Source organism: Mastomys coucha, unplaced genomic scaffold (genome assembly GCF_008632895.1).
Source record: "Mastomys coucha isolate ucsf_1 unplaced genomic scaffold, UCSF_Mcou_1 pScaffold6, whole genome shotgun sequence".
NCBI lineage: Eukaryota > Metazoa > Chordata > Mammalia > Rodentia > Muridae > Mastomys > Mastomys coucha.
The window spans coordinates 7,219,588-7,232,764 of record NW_022196912.1 but is presented as its reverse complement, the minus strand read 5'-3'; the positions used below and the strand labels follow the sequence as shown (position 1 = coordinate 7,232,764).

At 39.7% G+C, this 13,177-nt stretch overlaps 1 protein-coding gene across 10 annotated transcripts in view; it reads right to left on the bottom strand.

Moving 5' to 3' along the window:
- Nucleotides 1–13,177, bottom strand: part of Srbd1 (S1 RNA binding domain 1) — a 187,915-nt gene that overhangs the window by 137,865 nt on the left and 36,873 nt on the right. For all 10 annotated transcript variants that reach the window (XM_031357224.1, XM_031357223.1, XM_031357229.1 and 7 more), the window contains 5 exons: nucleotides 11,049–11,215; nucleotides 8,869–8,986; nucleotides 7,349–7,487; nucleotides 2,393–2,489; nucleotides 1,619–1,754 (listed from right to left, as the gene is read on the bottom strand). In XM_031357224.1, the coding sequence (XP_031213084.1) occupies nucleotides 1,619–1,754; nucleotides 2,393–2,489; nucleotides 7,349–7,487; nucleotides 8,869–8,986; nucleotides 11,049–11,215 (657 nt within the window). The remainder of the gene's footprint in view (nucleotides 1–1,618; nucleotides 1,755–2,392; nucleotides 2,490–7,348; nucleotides 7,488–8,868; nucleotides 8,987–11,048; nucleotides 11,216–13,177) is intronic.

Sequence of the window (13,177 nt, the reverse complement as noted above, 5' to 3'; positions counted from 1 at the left end):
TAAAGTCTTTAAAAAAAACCAGTGAACTATTTCAAATCTTCAAGGGCCATGGCAGTCATCTCAATACATCAAACCCACCCACATCATAAATACTCAAGAGGTATTTGTGGGATGAATGAAGAAGATTCTTCATGTCATATTACAATGAGAAAAGGGTAAGTTTCATGTTTATGTAACTATATTGTTTTAAGTTGCATTTTAGTAATCAAATAATTATCAAACAAAAGGTAAAGAATTCTAACAAGTTTCAATAGGCTCTCTTCACAGCTGTAAAATGGGGGAAATACATTCTAAAATGAATAGAGAGGACTTTCATGTTGGGAGAGCACTTGCAGTCTCCTAATTCAAACCACCACCTTAAGAACCATGAGACCAATGAAAAGAGTAGAGGAAACAACACAGGGCATCACTAGCAGTCACAGGACAGAGAATTAGACTGGCATCAAATGTCTCCACAAAAAAGGAAGGAAGGAATGAAGGAAGGAAGGGAGAAAGGGAAGAAGGAAGGGAGAGAGGAAAGGAGGGAGGGAAGAAGGAATGAAGGAAGGGAAGAAGGGAGGAAGGAATGAAGGAAGGAAGGGAGGAAGGAAGAAAATAAAATAAAATAAAAGAAAAGAAAAGAAAAGAAAAGAAAAGAAAAGAAAAGGAAGGAAAAGGAGAAACCAAAAACAAACAAAAACAACAAAAACTTTTTAAAAAGAGAAAGAAAAAACAGTATTTTGGGATATTTTTGGATAGCAGGTGCGCAACGCTGAATCACTACACATCATACATGTGGTAAAGAATGTACATTTTGTACTGTGAACCTTTTACTACAAAGGAATTTTTAAAAAGAAAATAAATTATGACTATGAAGCAAAATAAAATCTATGGGAGTGTGTTTCTATCAGACCTGCTTCATATGAGATATTAGTATTGTAAGGCTGGAATGAAAAGACACTAACCCATGGCTCATAAACATGTAAAGAAATAATGAAAACTGGTTATGATAACTACTTTGTAAATAGAGAGCCAGAGCTTTGTAACACCTCTCCTGCTTCTGTGCTAGTTAAATCACATACTATACAGTACACACCCTATGAAAACATTTAGTAAAAGAAATAAATATATACTTGGGGAGATAACCTGAAAGATGAAAGTAGAAGGCTGAGATACAACAGCTATGGTTCATTCATAAAACCAAATGCGACCATACACATTTTACTCTAAATTGGACTGCAGTTGTCTTGGGAATGGTCTATGCTCACACCTAAGCGCAATGGAAGCAGGGTCTAATAGATGTCACCAGACAAAAGCAAGTCGCGTGGGTTATCACACTGCCAGCTCTGTTAAAGTTTTAAGTATCAGTAACTCTTCTGGGCCCTCAGTTCTCCATTTGGGAAATCAAGAAACAATAGTTGGCATAAGTTCTTTTTGTTTTGTCTTTGTTTTTAACAAGGATGTTTTTATAAAGAAAGAGCTTACCTTACTGACCCCAGCTGATCAAGAAGAGCACCCCCAACCACACACTTTCTCAAGCTAGATCACTATTTCTTCCAACATTGTACATTGGTTGGCTGGCATAAGTTCTTAACAAAGCATTACCATTGTTTCTATCAGCATGCAGATCCTTATTTACCTGGTGATGGTGGATGTTTTTTATGTTGCAGGAAAAATTCTGGTAAAGCTGAAACTTATCAACTTCTTTCTCATTTACTTTTTTTGAGGACACTTTTGCAAGAGATGACTGGATACAAATGTATCTGTGTTTACACCTGGTCAGATACACAAATGTTAAAAAAGAAAGAACCATTCATTTATGTGTGCTTTACATTTTACAAATTTATAAAAAAAGGATAAAAAAAAAACTTATGCTATTACCAAATATGATTTGGTTAATGATGCCCAAACAAGAAATTGGCATTACTAACCCATCAAAAGGACTCTGCCAGCCCATCATCTTTAATCTCAGCACAGGGAAACTTTTGTGAGTTTGAGAACAGCATGATCTACATAGCATGTTCCAGGGCTGCTAGGGCTACATAGAGACATCCCGTCTCATACTAGCATATACTCTGAAGATCAATTTATATATCAACATAAACCACCCACAATGGCTGAACTCAGGTAGTATCTACCTACACAGAAGGCTTAAATGATTGATGGTAATCAGACCAACCATCCAGTCACCTTTCTCTAAGAGGTCAAGAAGGCAGAGCTCCAGGCACCCTGCTTAGAATCCAATTAAAACAACTTTAACTATTTTAAATATTAGGGTTCTGTTGTTTGATCAAAGAATTGTACTACAAAAAAAAAGGCTGAAAAGCAAATTTTAAATGAACACTGGGTTAACACTAACAACACTTAATAGCATAAGTCCACAAAGCAGAAAGCTAAAAGAAAAATTACTTACAAGTCCCGAATAAAGTCAAGCGTATCTTTGTCTTTAGCAATCATGTCTGCTAAAATATGCTGTATTCCTATTTCGACATCCTTGAGCTCAGAAAGGCCTTTAGAAGGGTAGAAGGGGACAAAAAGCAGATAGAAGACTGGCTGTAAGGTCTATAATTAAACATATTAAACTAAATTCCAGTTCATAACTTCTTATATCAACAAATTTAGGAGAGAAAGGCATCATGAGAATGACTTGCTTCCATACCCAAAGAAAAGAGTCTCCAGAAGCAATGCTGCAGGCCCTTTCCTATCAGGCCACACACTGGTGAAAATGCAGCTTTGGACTCATCTGGTCGACTCTTGGCTCCACCGCTTAACAATCCTGGACAGGTTATTTGCCTTCTCTACCTCAGTTTCCCATAAATATGGAGTAATCATTATCTCCCTAATGTGGTTGCAAAGATTAAATGTTGTAAGAATCAATCATATATCCCAAGATATGTAATTTTATGGGACATAAAATTTTGCCTTTTCAAGTGATTTCATTAATATTGCTATTTGGGCATGAGGCATTACCACATTGTAAGTAACCCATAAAATCTCAAAGATAAAACTAGGCATTCATCTTGATGAAACTGTCTACAGGCAGCACATGAAATAGAAAGTTTTTTTCTATCCTTTTTATATAAATTTGTAAAATGTCAAGCACTCTCCACTGGCAGTTTACAGCCCTGATTCTGACCCAGTATGTCCCCTGTGGTATCGCTTCATGCGCTCACAGAGAGCATCTGCCTTGCACTCTTTCATTTCTCTCTTCTGCAGTGTTCTATTTGCATTTTGCCTTTGCTGATTTTCATCAAGGCCTTAACTACAGCACCCCGAGAGTCATATGTATGTCTTTCCATGAACACAGCTTCCAAGATTAAAAGGTACAAAAACCAAAGACAACAGTACAATAGACTTATTCAGATATAATAAATAAAACTAAAAATACTTTGTGTGTTATAATAATTTGTGGTAACTATTGAAACTGTACTTATTTTAAAGAAATAGGAATTGAAATTAATAGAAATTCTATTTAAATTTTAAAGGAATTTCTCTGAGAAAACTTTTAGTGACAAACTACTTTTACAAATAGAAACCTGTACATGTTAAGGATTTAGAACATCTACAGCATGCATTCATGAGCTACTACATGGATCATGAGCTACGAAAACTATTCACTATGCACTAACTCCTGGAGCCCCAAGTACCTCAGAACTTCATTACACAGAGAAATTACAACAGTAGGCTGAGAACTCAGTAGTAAAAGTGGCTTACAATGAAAACCATTACTGAAAGCAGTGAACAAAAAGTACAAGTTTGCTACAACAAAGGGACTTTGGAAACCCTCATAACACTGGAGAACACCATTTGAAAGTCTTATACACTCGGTGAGTGTTTATAATTAAAAGTTACACTCATCAAGGGCTGTCCTTGGTCAAAAATGCAGATGCTTTGATGCCAGGAGTATCACAGATGGTGCTGAGATGATGATCACAGAGAGTTGCTGAGTTGCCTCTCCTCATAGTAGTGGGTCTCAGCAGGAGGGCGAAATTACCAGAGTCACTTGGGCAGCCTTTTCTCATATTGCATGCCTGCGTGCTCTAGCCAGAATAACCAGAAGATATCGGCATGTTTGAAAAAGCTCCAGTCCCAGTTGCTCTTTCAGACTTACTATAGCCTACAAAGTAAGCATTTCGGTAAAATCAAGAGAGAAGGAAAACCAGAGCAGAGAAGCAGATAATAAGATCTCCATAGTGACGGAGCTGGAAATGCTTTGCAATAACAACTCTGACTGTAGAAGGACACTGAAAAGCCAATGTTTCTTCATACTTTCTCTACATAGGCCTTCTTATAGCATAGAGCCATCAGGCCCTCCTCAGCACAGGGATGCCTGGACCCCAGGGTAAAGCCCTGGTACAGTATAGGTTTTCATTCCACTCAAATTCTTAGTCTGTAGCAAGCAAGAAATGTCTTCTACTGAAGAAAAAAATATATCTGGTTTCTAAAAATATTTCTAGGAAGAATGATGGGAATGATTAAAATACTTCTTTAGAAAAACCCCACAGTAATAGAATTGAAAGTGATCACATGTATGTGTAGAGTACAAAAAGTGAAGGGAAATGAGAAAAAAGAAACATTTCAAACAAAGTTTTAAAAGCAGCATGTGGTAGTCAGAAGAGAAATGCCCCCCAGGGGCTCAGGCATTTGAACACTTGGTGCCCAGTTAGTGCCCTTGCTGGAAGGCCACTCACTGGGACAAGTGTGAGAGTTCAAAGCCTTACCCTACGTTCAGTCTGCTCTGTGCTCACACTTACGGCTGGCTGCTGCCGTGGCCATGCCTGCCACACTTCCCTCTCAGGATGGACTCCTAGTCCTCTGGAACTGTAAGCTAAAATAAATTCTTTCTCGTAGAAGTTGCTTTTGTTCAGAAAAGCCCTGACACACAGTACATAGTTAACTGGAATTAACTATAATTCTCTGTATTTGTGATTAGAATGAACAAGTGAGTGAAGCCCAGACTAAGTCCTGCTGTGTCAGTAGGAACCATAGAACCTGCTGGGTCTGTGCTAGTCACATGACCTGAAGTGTCAAAGCCTGCTGTCGACCATCATGTATCCTGTGTCACCATCCTATGTGACCATCAGAAGGGATATGGTCAAGATTTATGTTTACACTGCAGACCAGTGCTGCTTTCAACCATGGCCACAGAAGTATCTCTTGCAGTGGGCTAAAGCTCGTAGAGACGCATAGCTAATAGAAGTGCTGAGAGTGAGTGGGCCCTGTATATCTACCCACAGACCTCAGATGACAGAGAAAGGGGCAGAAAGAGCATGAGAGAGGAAGACAGAGAAGAGTGCTGTGAAATGCTGTGTTGGGGACAAGTCACAGCCACTGTACTCATAAGTTCCCTGCAGCTGTGGACACAAGCTCAAGCCAAGAAGACCAGTCAGTATTCCAACAGGCAGCAGTAAAGGACACAGTGTGCCACACAACAATAAAACAAAAAAATAACAAAAAACAAAGCCCAAAGGAGGCATGAGGAATGCTGGTGGGAGGAGACCATGTTGAGGGTTCCCAGAGGAGCAAGGGAACATCAGGATGGATACAATCACAGTATAAACGGATAAGTCTGTCAGAGAGAAGAATTTCTTATAAGACACAGCTATCGAGACCTGTTTAATAGGAACGCAATATACCTGGGAACCAAGGAGACCACTGTACCAAAGAAGATAGGAAACAAAGGCAAAGAATCAGCCATAAGGAACAACAGGCAGCAAAACCTCCCTGCAGCTACTCTCCAGAGCAGACACAGACAGTCCCCAGCCCCAGCAGTGAATCTCAAGGCTACTAAGGCTCATCTGTCATTAAAATACATAATGCTGTCTACAAAAGCAATAAGAATCTGCTGAAGAAAAGGCATGCCCAGGACTCTGGGTCCAGTCTCCAGAACACTGCCAAGAAAGAAGACGAATGGACTTTGTAAGGCTGTAACTGAATAATCCATATATATAGCAATCAAAAATAAAAACTTAAATGCTGTAAATCACTGAAAATATAACTATAAGTAAGTATTAAAAACTAAGCAAATATGGATTGTATTCATTTCAATCCATCTCTAACTTCAAATAATTCTTTACATTATCGTCCTTTCACAAACATATTAAAATGTGTATGTGTCTATGAACAGATAGTTTGCAGTTTACAGATACAAATGCTCATTTTTAAAACCACAGATTCAACTGGCTAGAATATGGCTGATATGCCATATCTCTCCATAGTTAAATATATAGCATGGATTTTGTTATCACAGACTGCCACCTGTTGACAAGTACATCTTCCAGTTTGACGAATCAACAGAAAGTAAAAAGAAACTACAACGGGGATGGAGAAACACAGGTAAAAGTTGGAGCTGACCTATAGCTGCATGGGCTACAAAGCCTGGGCACCTAACATGCAGATGAGGACTACAGCCTCACAGCACGCTAGGATTTGCTAAAAGAGTGTTGCACAGATGCTCTTATCACCAAAGAAGAAAGGCAGCTGTGTGAAATGACAGACATACTAATTTGATTTCAGGTCAGTGTTGTTTGACTATAAAATTCATTTAATAATATATATAATAATATATATATATAAAGAGAGAGAGAGAGAGAGAGAGAAAATGTCTATCTCAATACATACAATTACTAAAACACAAAAGAATCAATGTTTTTTTGCGAAATCTTAATTTCAGCTTAAAGACGAGGCAAGAAAACTGCAAGTTCAAATCCAGACTGAAGAGTAAAGGCTCCAGAGAATAATAATCTTTTAAACCTTTCTCCTGTGTTCTGTCTCACTCTCTCACACACAAAGGCCAGAATACATTTGGAAGCAAATTTTAGAAAAAGCCCCCTTATTACTTAGGAAAAAGTGTTAAGAGCAGAAGCCAATTTGTTCTTTGTGAATGCCAGAAGTATTAAGATTCTTTTTGAAGAGAAGATCTAAGTTACATGGTTTTAAAAGGGCAGAAGTAAAATAAAAGCTTTGAAAGATAGAAGAATCTTTATAACCTTGGGATATAGAGGGATTTCATTTAAAAGTAAAAACATCAATTGTCTTAAAACATTAATGTTAATTAAAAAACAAAAACAAAAAAACCCGAGACCTTCTATTTACTGAAGATGGCATTAAAGAAACCCAAGTAGGCACTGGGAAGTACATGCTGTGAAAACAGGTCTTAGAGACCGTATAAGTGGAGAAAGAGAAGCAGCAGAGAATGGAAAGGTCACCAGAAGCAGAAGGTTAGCCAGGACTGGTTTGTTCGAGTCATTTGTTCATCTGCTGCTAACAGACATTTGTACAACCATTGGTGAAAACATGCTGAATGTAGGTATGTGCATTGTAAAAGCAGAGCAGCAGCAGGCTGCCCTCTTCTGGAAGCCAGTAGTACCTTTAACATCAGGCCTGACGTAAGAGAGCAGGTTGAGCTGCCCCGGGTTCTCCAGCAGTGTCCATGCTGCTCCTTCTAGCCCCAACTGTTTTGCTCTCTGGGCTTTGGTACCCTTGCTCCCCATTTTATATGGAGCAGACTAGGAAAAAAGGCAGAGAATATATCACAGGAATGTGTTTTACAAAGCCAAAATCAAGACAGACGCAGGACTAGGACATACTGAAAATACCATAAGCATCCTTCTCTGGTCTGTCCTGTCCCTCAGAGACAAACTCTATCAGACTATAGGGGTGCTTTGTGTCACAATTTTCTAAGTGCTTAGTTCGTTCTCTGCTTGCATTTACTCATCTTTAAAACTCATCATCTGAACTCCAAAGTCCTCAAACAAGCAAGCCGCTGTTAAAGTTAAAGTTGTTTCATATAAATACTTCTCCTCCTCCGCCTCCTCCGCCTCCTCCGCCTCCTCCTCTTCCTTCTTCTTTCTCTCCTTCTCCCTCTCTCTCTTCCTCTTCCTCCTCCTCACGTCTTCCTTCCCCCCCTCCCTCCTGCTGGCCTGCTGGCTTCTCTTCCCACATAGCTTGCTGAAGTATTATGCTGAAGGTCCACAGCACTTTCCTAATGATAATGATTTTCAGTCCAGATCTTGCCTAAACCCCCTGCTACAATTACTATTCATCACCTCGCTCACAAACCTCCTTCCTCCTGATCCACTTATGTCACCTCCAGATTCTCTTCAGAGTTCTCTGGTGATATTTTTCAACATGTACTCTAGATTCTGACTTTTATTTCAAAAGTTGCTATTTCCCAGTGGTCATACTGACCTGCTCATCCATAATCCCCTCCTAAAGTGAATTCTTCCAGTCTCATAGCTTCTAACATAAGCCTACCAAAGAATCCATGAGGGGTTGATGGCTTCTATGAATACCAAGTCCCTTATAGAAAATGGCTTGGTACTTCCATACAACCCATGTACTACTTCCTATAAACTTAAATCATCTCTAGATCACTTATAATAAAGACAATGTAAGTGGTATGTGAACATTTGTTAGGTTATATTATTTAGGGGAGGGTAATTTTTAAAAGTATGCACCTGTTTAATACAGACGTGTTTTCTACCTATGGCTGGTAGAGCACACTGATGTCAAACCAACAAGTAACCAGAGTGCCAACTGTTTTAGTTACAGGCTGAAGACATTCATGTGTGTAGGTCTCTAGTTCTGCCATCTCCCCTGCACTCCATGCTTGAATCCATGGGAAGTTGCTACTCTTCTTCCTTCCTTAACTGGAAATTCCTTGAGGGCAAGGACTATTTACTACAATGCCCAAATGTGTAAACCCAAATTCCTGGCACATACAAAAAGGCATCCAGTAAATATGTATTGAGTAAAAGATAAAATCCCTAGTGAGTTCATTAACAGTGGCCAGTGGCTTTAGCTTGTTACGTCTTAGTCTTCTTTAGTGATAAAAAGACCCCAAATCATAAGCATTCAGGTATTCCACTAAAAGACGAAGTTCCTTACCACATGCTCTAGTTCTTCAAACGTTTTACAGTTCAACAAGGCTTGCAGCAAGCACTCCGACATTTTCCCCTCCTTCTTAATTTTCTGGATTCTACTATGAACCTTCTTTGCAACATCCCTGAAATTAAAAACGTACATAATATATACAATCTCTATGTCCAACCTTTCTTCTCAAGGCTACCTCACACTTACAGAAAAGTTGCAGGGAAAGGAAAAGGGAACTCTATAAACTGTTTTATTTTTGACTCATTTTACAGTAAATTCACCCCAAATACATTAACATGCATTTCCAAGAAAGAATAATCTACAAACTACAATAAAGCCATCAGGATCAAGTAGTTAGCGCTGGTCAATCACTGTCTTCTCCCTCACAGACTGAGAAACAGTGCCAGCAATGATCTCTGTGGATTCTCTCCAGAAGATGGGTAGCTGTCAGATGCAGGTTCTCTGGCTGAAGCAATGTTCCAGGAACTCCTAGATTTTCAAAGTCTCAGTACTTTGAAATGCTTCCTACCAGTTACTTTGTAGTGTCTTCAAGTCTAGCCTCCCAGGAAATGTTTCCTTACAGTTAAACCCTGGGGCCTACTGGCGAGGATCTCAAACTAGTGACACTGCTCTTCTTACTGCATCTCACTGAGAGGCAAATGATTCCAGAACAACCTGTTACTGAGAGAACAATATCATCACTTGAGGAAGTGACACTGGTTTCCAGCCTCAGCACTTCCTCCCTTGTAAATGATGTGTATTTTGTGGGAGGGAGACATTGAGACTCTCGTTCCTCACTAAGCTTCCAAAGTACGCACTGATTTACTCCTATCACCATAGATTTTGGTTTCTTATTTTTGTTTAGTGGTTATAATCCACCACTGTGGCATTTTTTAATGTCCAAATTATCACTGGCTTGGCCAGAAGTAACCCTTTCAAGCTGAGTACTGCGAGCTTCTGACTTGTCCCTCTTACTCTCTAGCACAAGACACCCCAGCTCATCTTTTCCCTTCCATCCTGAGCACTGAAATCCTAAGATTGCCCACCAACAAGTATCTGGCCACTACTGTGCTCACTGACTGCCGCAAGGCTGCTCAGGACAAGCACACTCAGCACATGGAACTAGCTTCTAAACACTATTCTCTATTGACAAAGAACTGGGGTTCCATAGAGAAGGCATGATTCTAGAAATCAATGCAGATGAGTCAATACACAGCTGGGCAAGAAGAGGGACGGGCACAGAAGAAGAGAGGCAGGCACAGCAGTTCTAGTTTTCAACAACTATTTTTCATTCTGAGTGTGCAATCCTGCTGTCTGGGTCATACGTGCCATCTTATCTCATCACCTGTTCTTATTTACCAAATCTGCCCATCTATGGAATTGATACATACAGGTAGCATGAAGGAGGATTCTGTACACACTCACACATGTATTAAGGAGGAGCATGCATACATTAACCCAAGGTTCTCTACTTCGTCTCTGCTGCTCTGATTGCCCTACAGTGATGAGCAATAACCTGGAATTGAGAGCAAAATCAGTCCTTTCTCCCTTAAATTGCTTTTGTTAGAGAAGAAACCAAGACAAAATCACCAGCAGTACAGTACAATATCATTTCCTTCATGATCACATGGTTGACTAGGAGCAGTATAAGAGTCATATAGCATCCTGCTTGTCCATAAAACTCAAAAACTCATAATAAAATAAAAACTCAAAATATTCAAAGTAGAGTTTATACTGAATGATTTGACTATCATGAGGCTGCAAAACTAAGTTACTCCACTGTATGTTGAAGACCATCTATACTGGCAAAAACTCTCCATTTGGGGACTGTTGAGCAGTAACAGGACAGTGTTACGCAAACTTATGCAAGCTGTTGAAGACTTAGACCAACATCTTCAGTTTTCTGTTGGCAGTCCTGATTCTGCCATTATATCTAATCAAAAAAAAAAAAAAAAAAAAAAAAAAAAGCTGGTCAAGACCTATTATATACATGGTCAAGCTAAGCATGTAGCAGAGAGAGGCCATGCCCTAACACAGCAGACAGACATGACGCTCTCTGGCAGAAGAGATGACAGCAATGAAAAGACACAAAGCACCAGAACTGTGCAAACACCCGCTCATTCATGTCCTTGTTTCACCTCAAGAGCCCACAGCCTGTCTCCTACTTGATACCCGTACCTCCTCAAGTTTCTTACCGTAGTTCATCTAGGGTTTGACGAACTTCTCTTAAGAAATCAGCATCAAGGTTATTAATGAGCTCTTTTCGATAGCGTACAATGAAGGGAATTGTGTTGTCATCATTAAAGAGGCGTATGATATTGGCACAAACCCAAGATTCAATATTAGTTCTCTCAGATAAAACCTGCAAAGAAAGATACAGGATGCTTGTAATCCCAACACTTTGAAGGCTGAAACAGGAGGACTACCATGAGTCTAAGGCCAGCCTGGACTATGAAATAAGATCCTATCCAAAATTATCATCATCAACTGATTAAGAAAATCAGGCCAAATTATCAAATAGAATTGTTTCAAAACAACAGATGAAGTAAATAGCTAAACTCTCTCCAGGCTTGGTTCTTCTCCACATTATGACCAGACCTATAGATGATTATTTAGGACAGTCTCTCATAAAACTAACAGTTATCTCAACCCTGCATTTGTAAAGTGAGGTTCCTGTCAAATTCATCCTCCACTTTGCTCATGTGCTACCTATTCAAATAGTAACTCAAACTAGAAAAGTCATCCACCTCCAATTCTTAAGTCTGACCAACTCCAATTACAAAATATGTCTTTACTCTCTTCCATTCTCCCATCCCCACAGCACAGCCTCATTCTAGACCACACCACTGAGGTGGCCTTTAGCTGTTGTCCCTGCAGGTGTTCCACTCTCATCTATTCCTATTTCCATAAGGAGCACTATGAATACTACTTTCAAAATTTATACTAGATCATGTATTTTAATTGGTGAAAACCATCACTAATATGCCATGGCACCTGGAATCCAAACTCTGTTAGACATAAATAAAAAGTCAGCAGCATTGGAAGCAATTGAGGGCAGACCCTTCCCTTGTGGTTGGTATTGGAGCCACCTTCCATTTACTTGGCATACAACTTTCCCTTGTTAGGCCTCCTTGCTAGAAGAACAGAATACCTCTGGACCTGGGAGATATGACATTCTCACCTGCTCCAAAGATGAGGCCACTGAATGAATATTTGTCACTCCTCCCGAGCAAAGCTAACTCAGCTGGCCCTGTCAATCATCTGCTAGAAATCTGCCCCCCAACCCCTAGAAAAGCTGGAAACCCCTGAAAACATGGAAAGAGGTGGAGGAATAATGATCACCGCAATAAGACAACACACTTACCCACTTCTTGAAAGCCCCCATCCTGATGTACTAACTTGCAGACCTTCCCTGCTAAGCATTTTTTGAGTTCTGAAAGCCTAACTTTCCCTTTCTTTCTATGTCTTTTTCCAAAACCCTAGGCATACTACCCCAGTCTAAGCACTTTTCCTTGATAATCTGGGCTTTCTCACTTATTCTCTGAAGCTCACACATCCTTCAGCCATGAGCCGCCTGCCAGTCTCCACTGTTGAACAGGATGGTTTTCTTAGACCTAACTCAAAAAGACATCTTAGGCCATGCTAATCCAGTGGTAATCAAAACATTTCTTAAAAAGTCCCAGGAATGAGGAACAGCTCAGTGGTAGAGTGGTAAAGTGTCTGCTTAGTATACATAAGGCCCTGGGTGTAATTCTCAGCAGCACAGATAAATCAATAAATAAAATAAATACCAACCCTCTTTCCAAAAAGCTAACTGGGAAAAGAAGCCAGTCAAAATGTGATCTCCCGTTGTTCAGTTCTGCTGCTGAGTCAACTTGTACATGCTACACTTTGAGAGTCCATGAGCTCTGTGGTTCAGTCTATGGTCCTCAGAGCAACAGCATAAGCATCAGCTATGGCCTTGATGAAAATGCAGTTTATTAGGCTCCACCTAACATACACTGACCCAGAAACTACATAAGGCCAGCCATCCTGTCTTAGAGAAAACACAACAAAGCACAGAGCAACCCTAGAGGACATGGAAAGGCAGGGCAGGAAACTGAAGTCTTTACTTTTACAGCATTCACTTTCTTTCTTTCTTTATATACTTACTTATTCATCTACTTAAGTAAAGCAGGTATGTATTTAAGGGAAAGTAAGAAAGAACTGTAGAGAGGGAGGGGCCCTTGGGAGAAATACCATAATAATTTTAATGTTGACTTTTACTTTGTAAAAAGCTGCTGCTTTATGATAACATCTGTAAAAGGCTTATCATGCTCAGCAT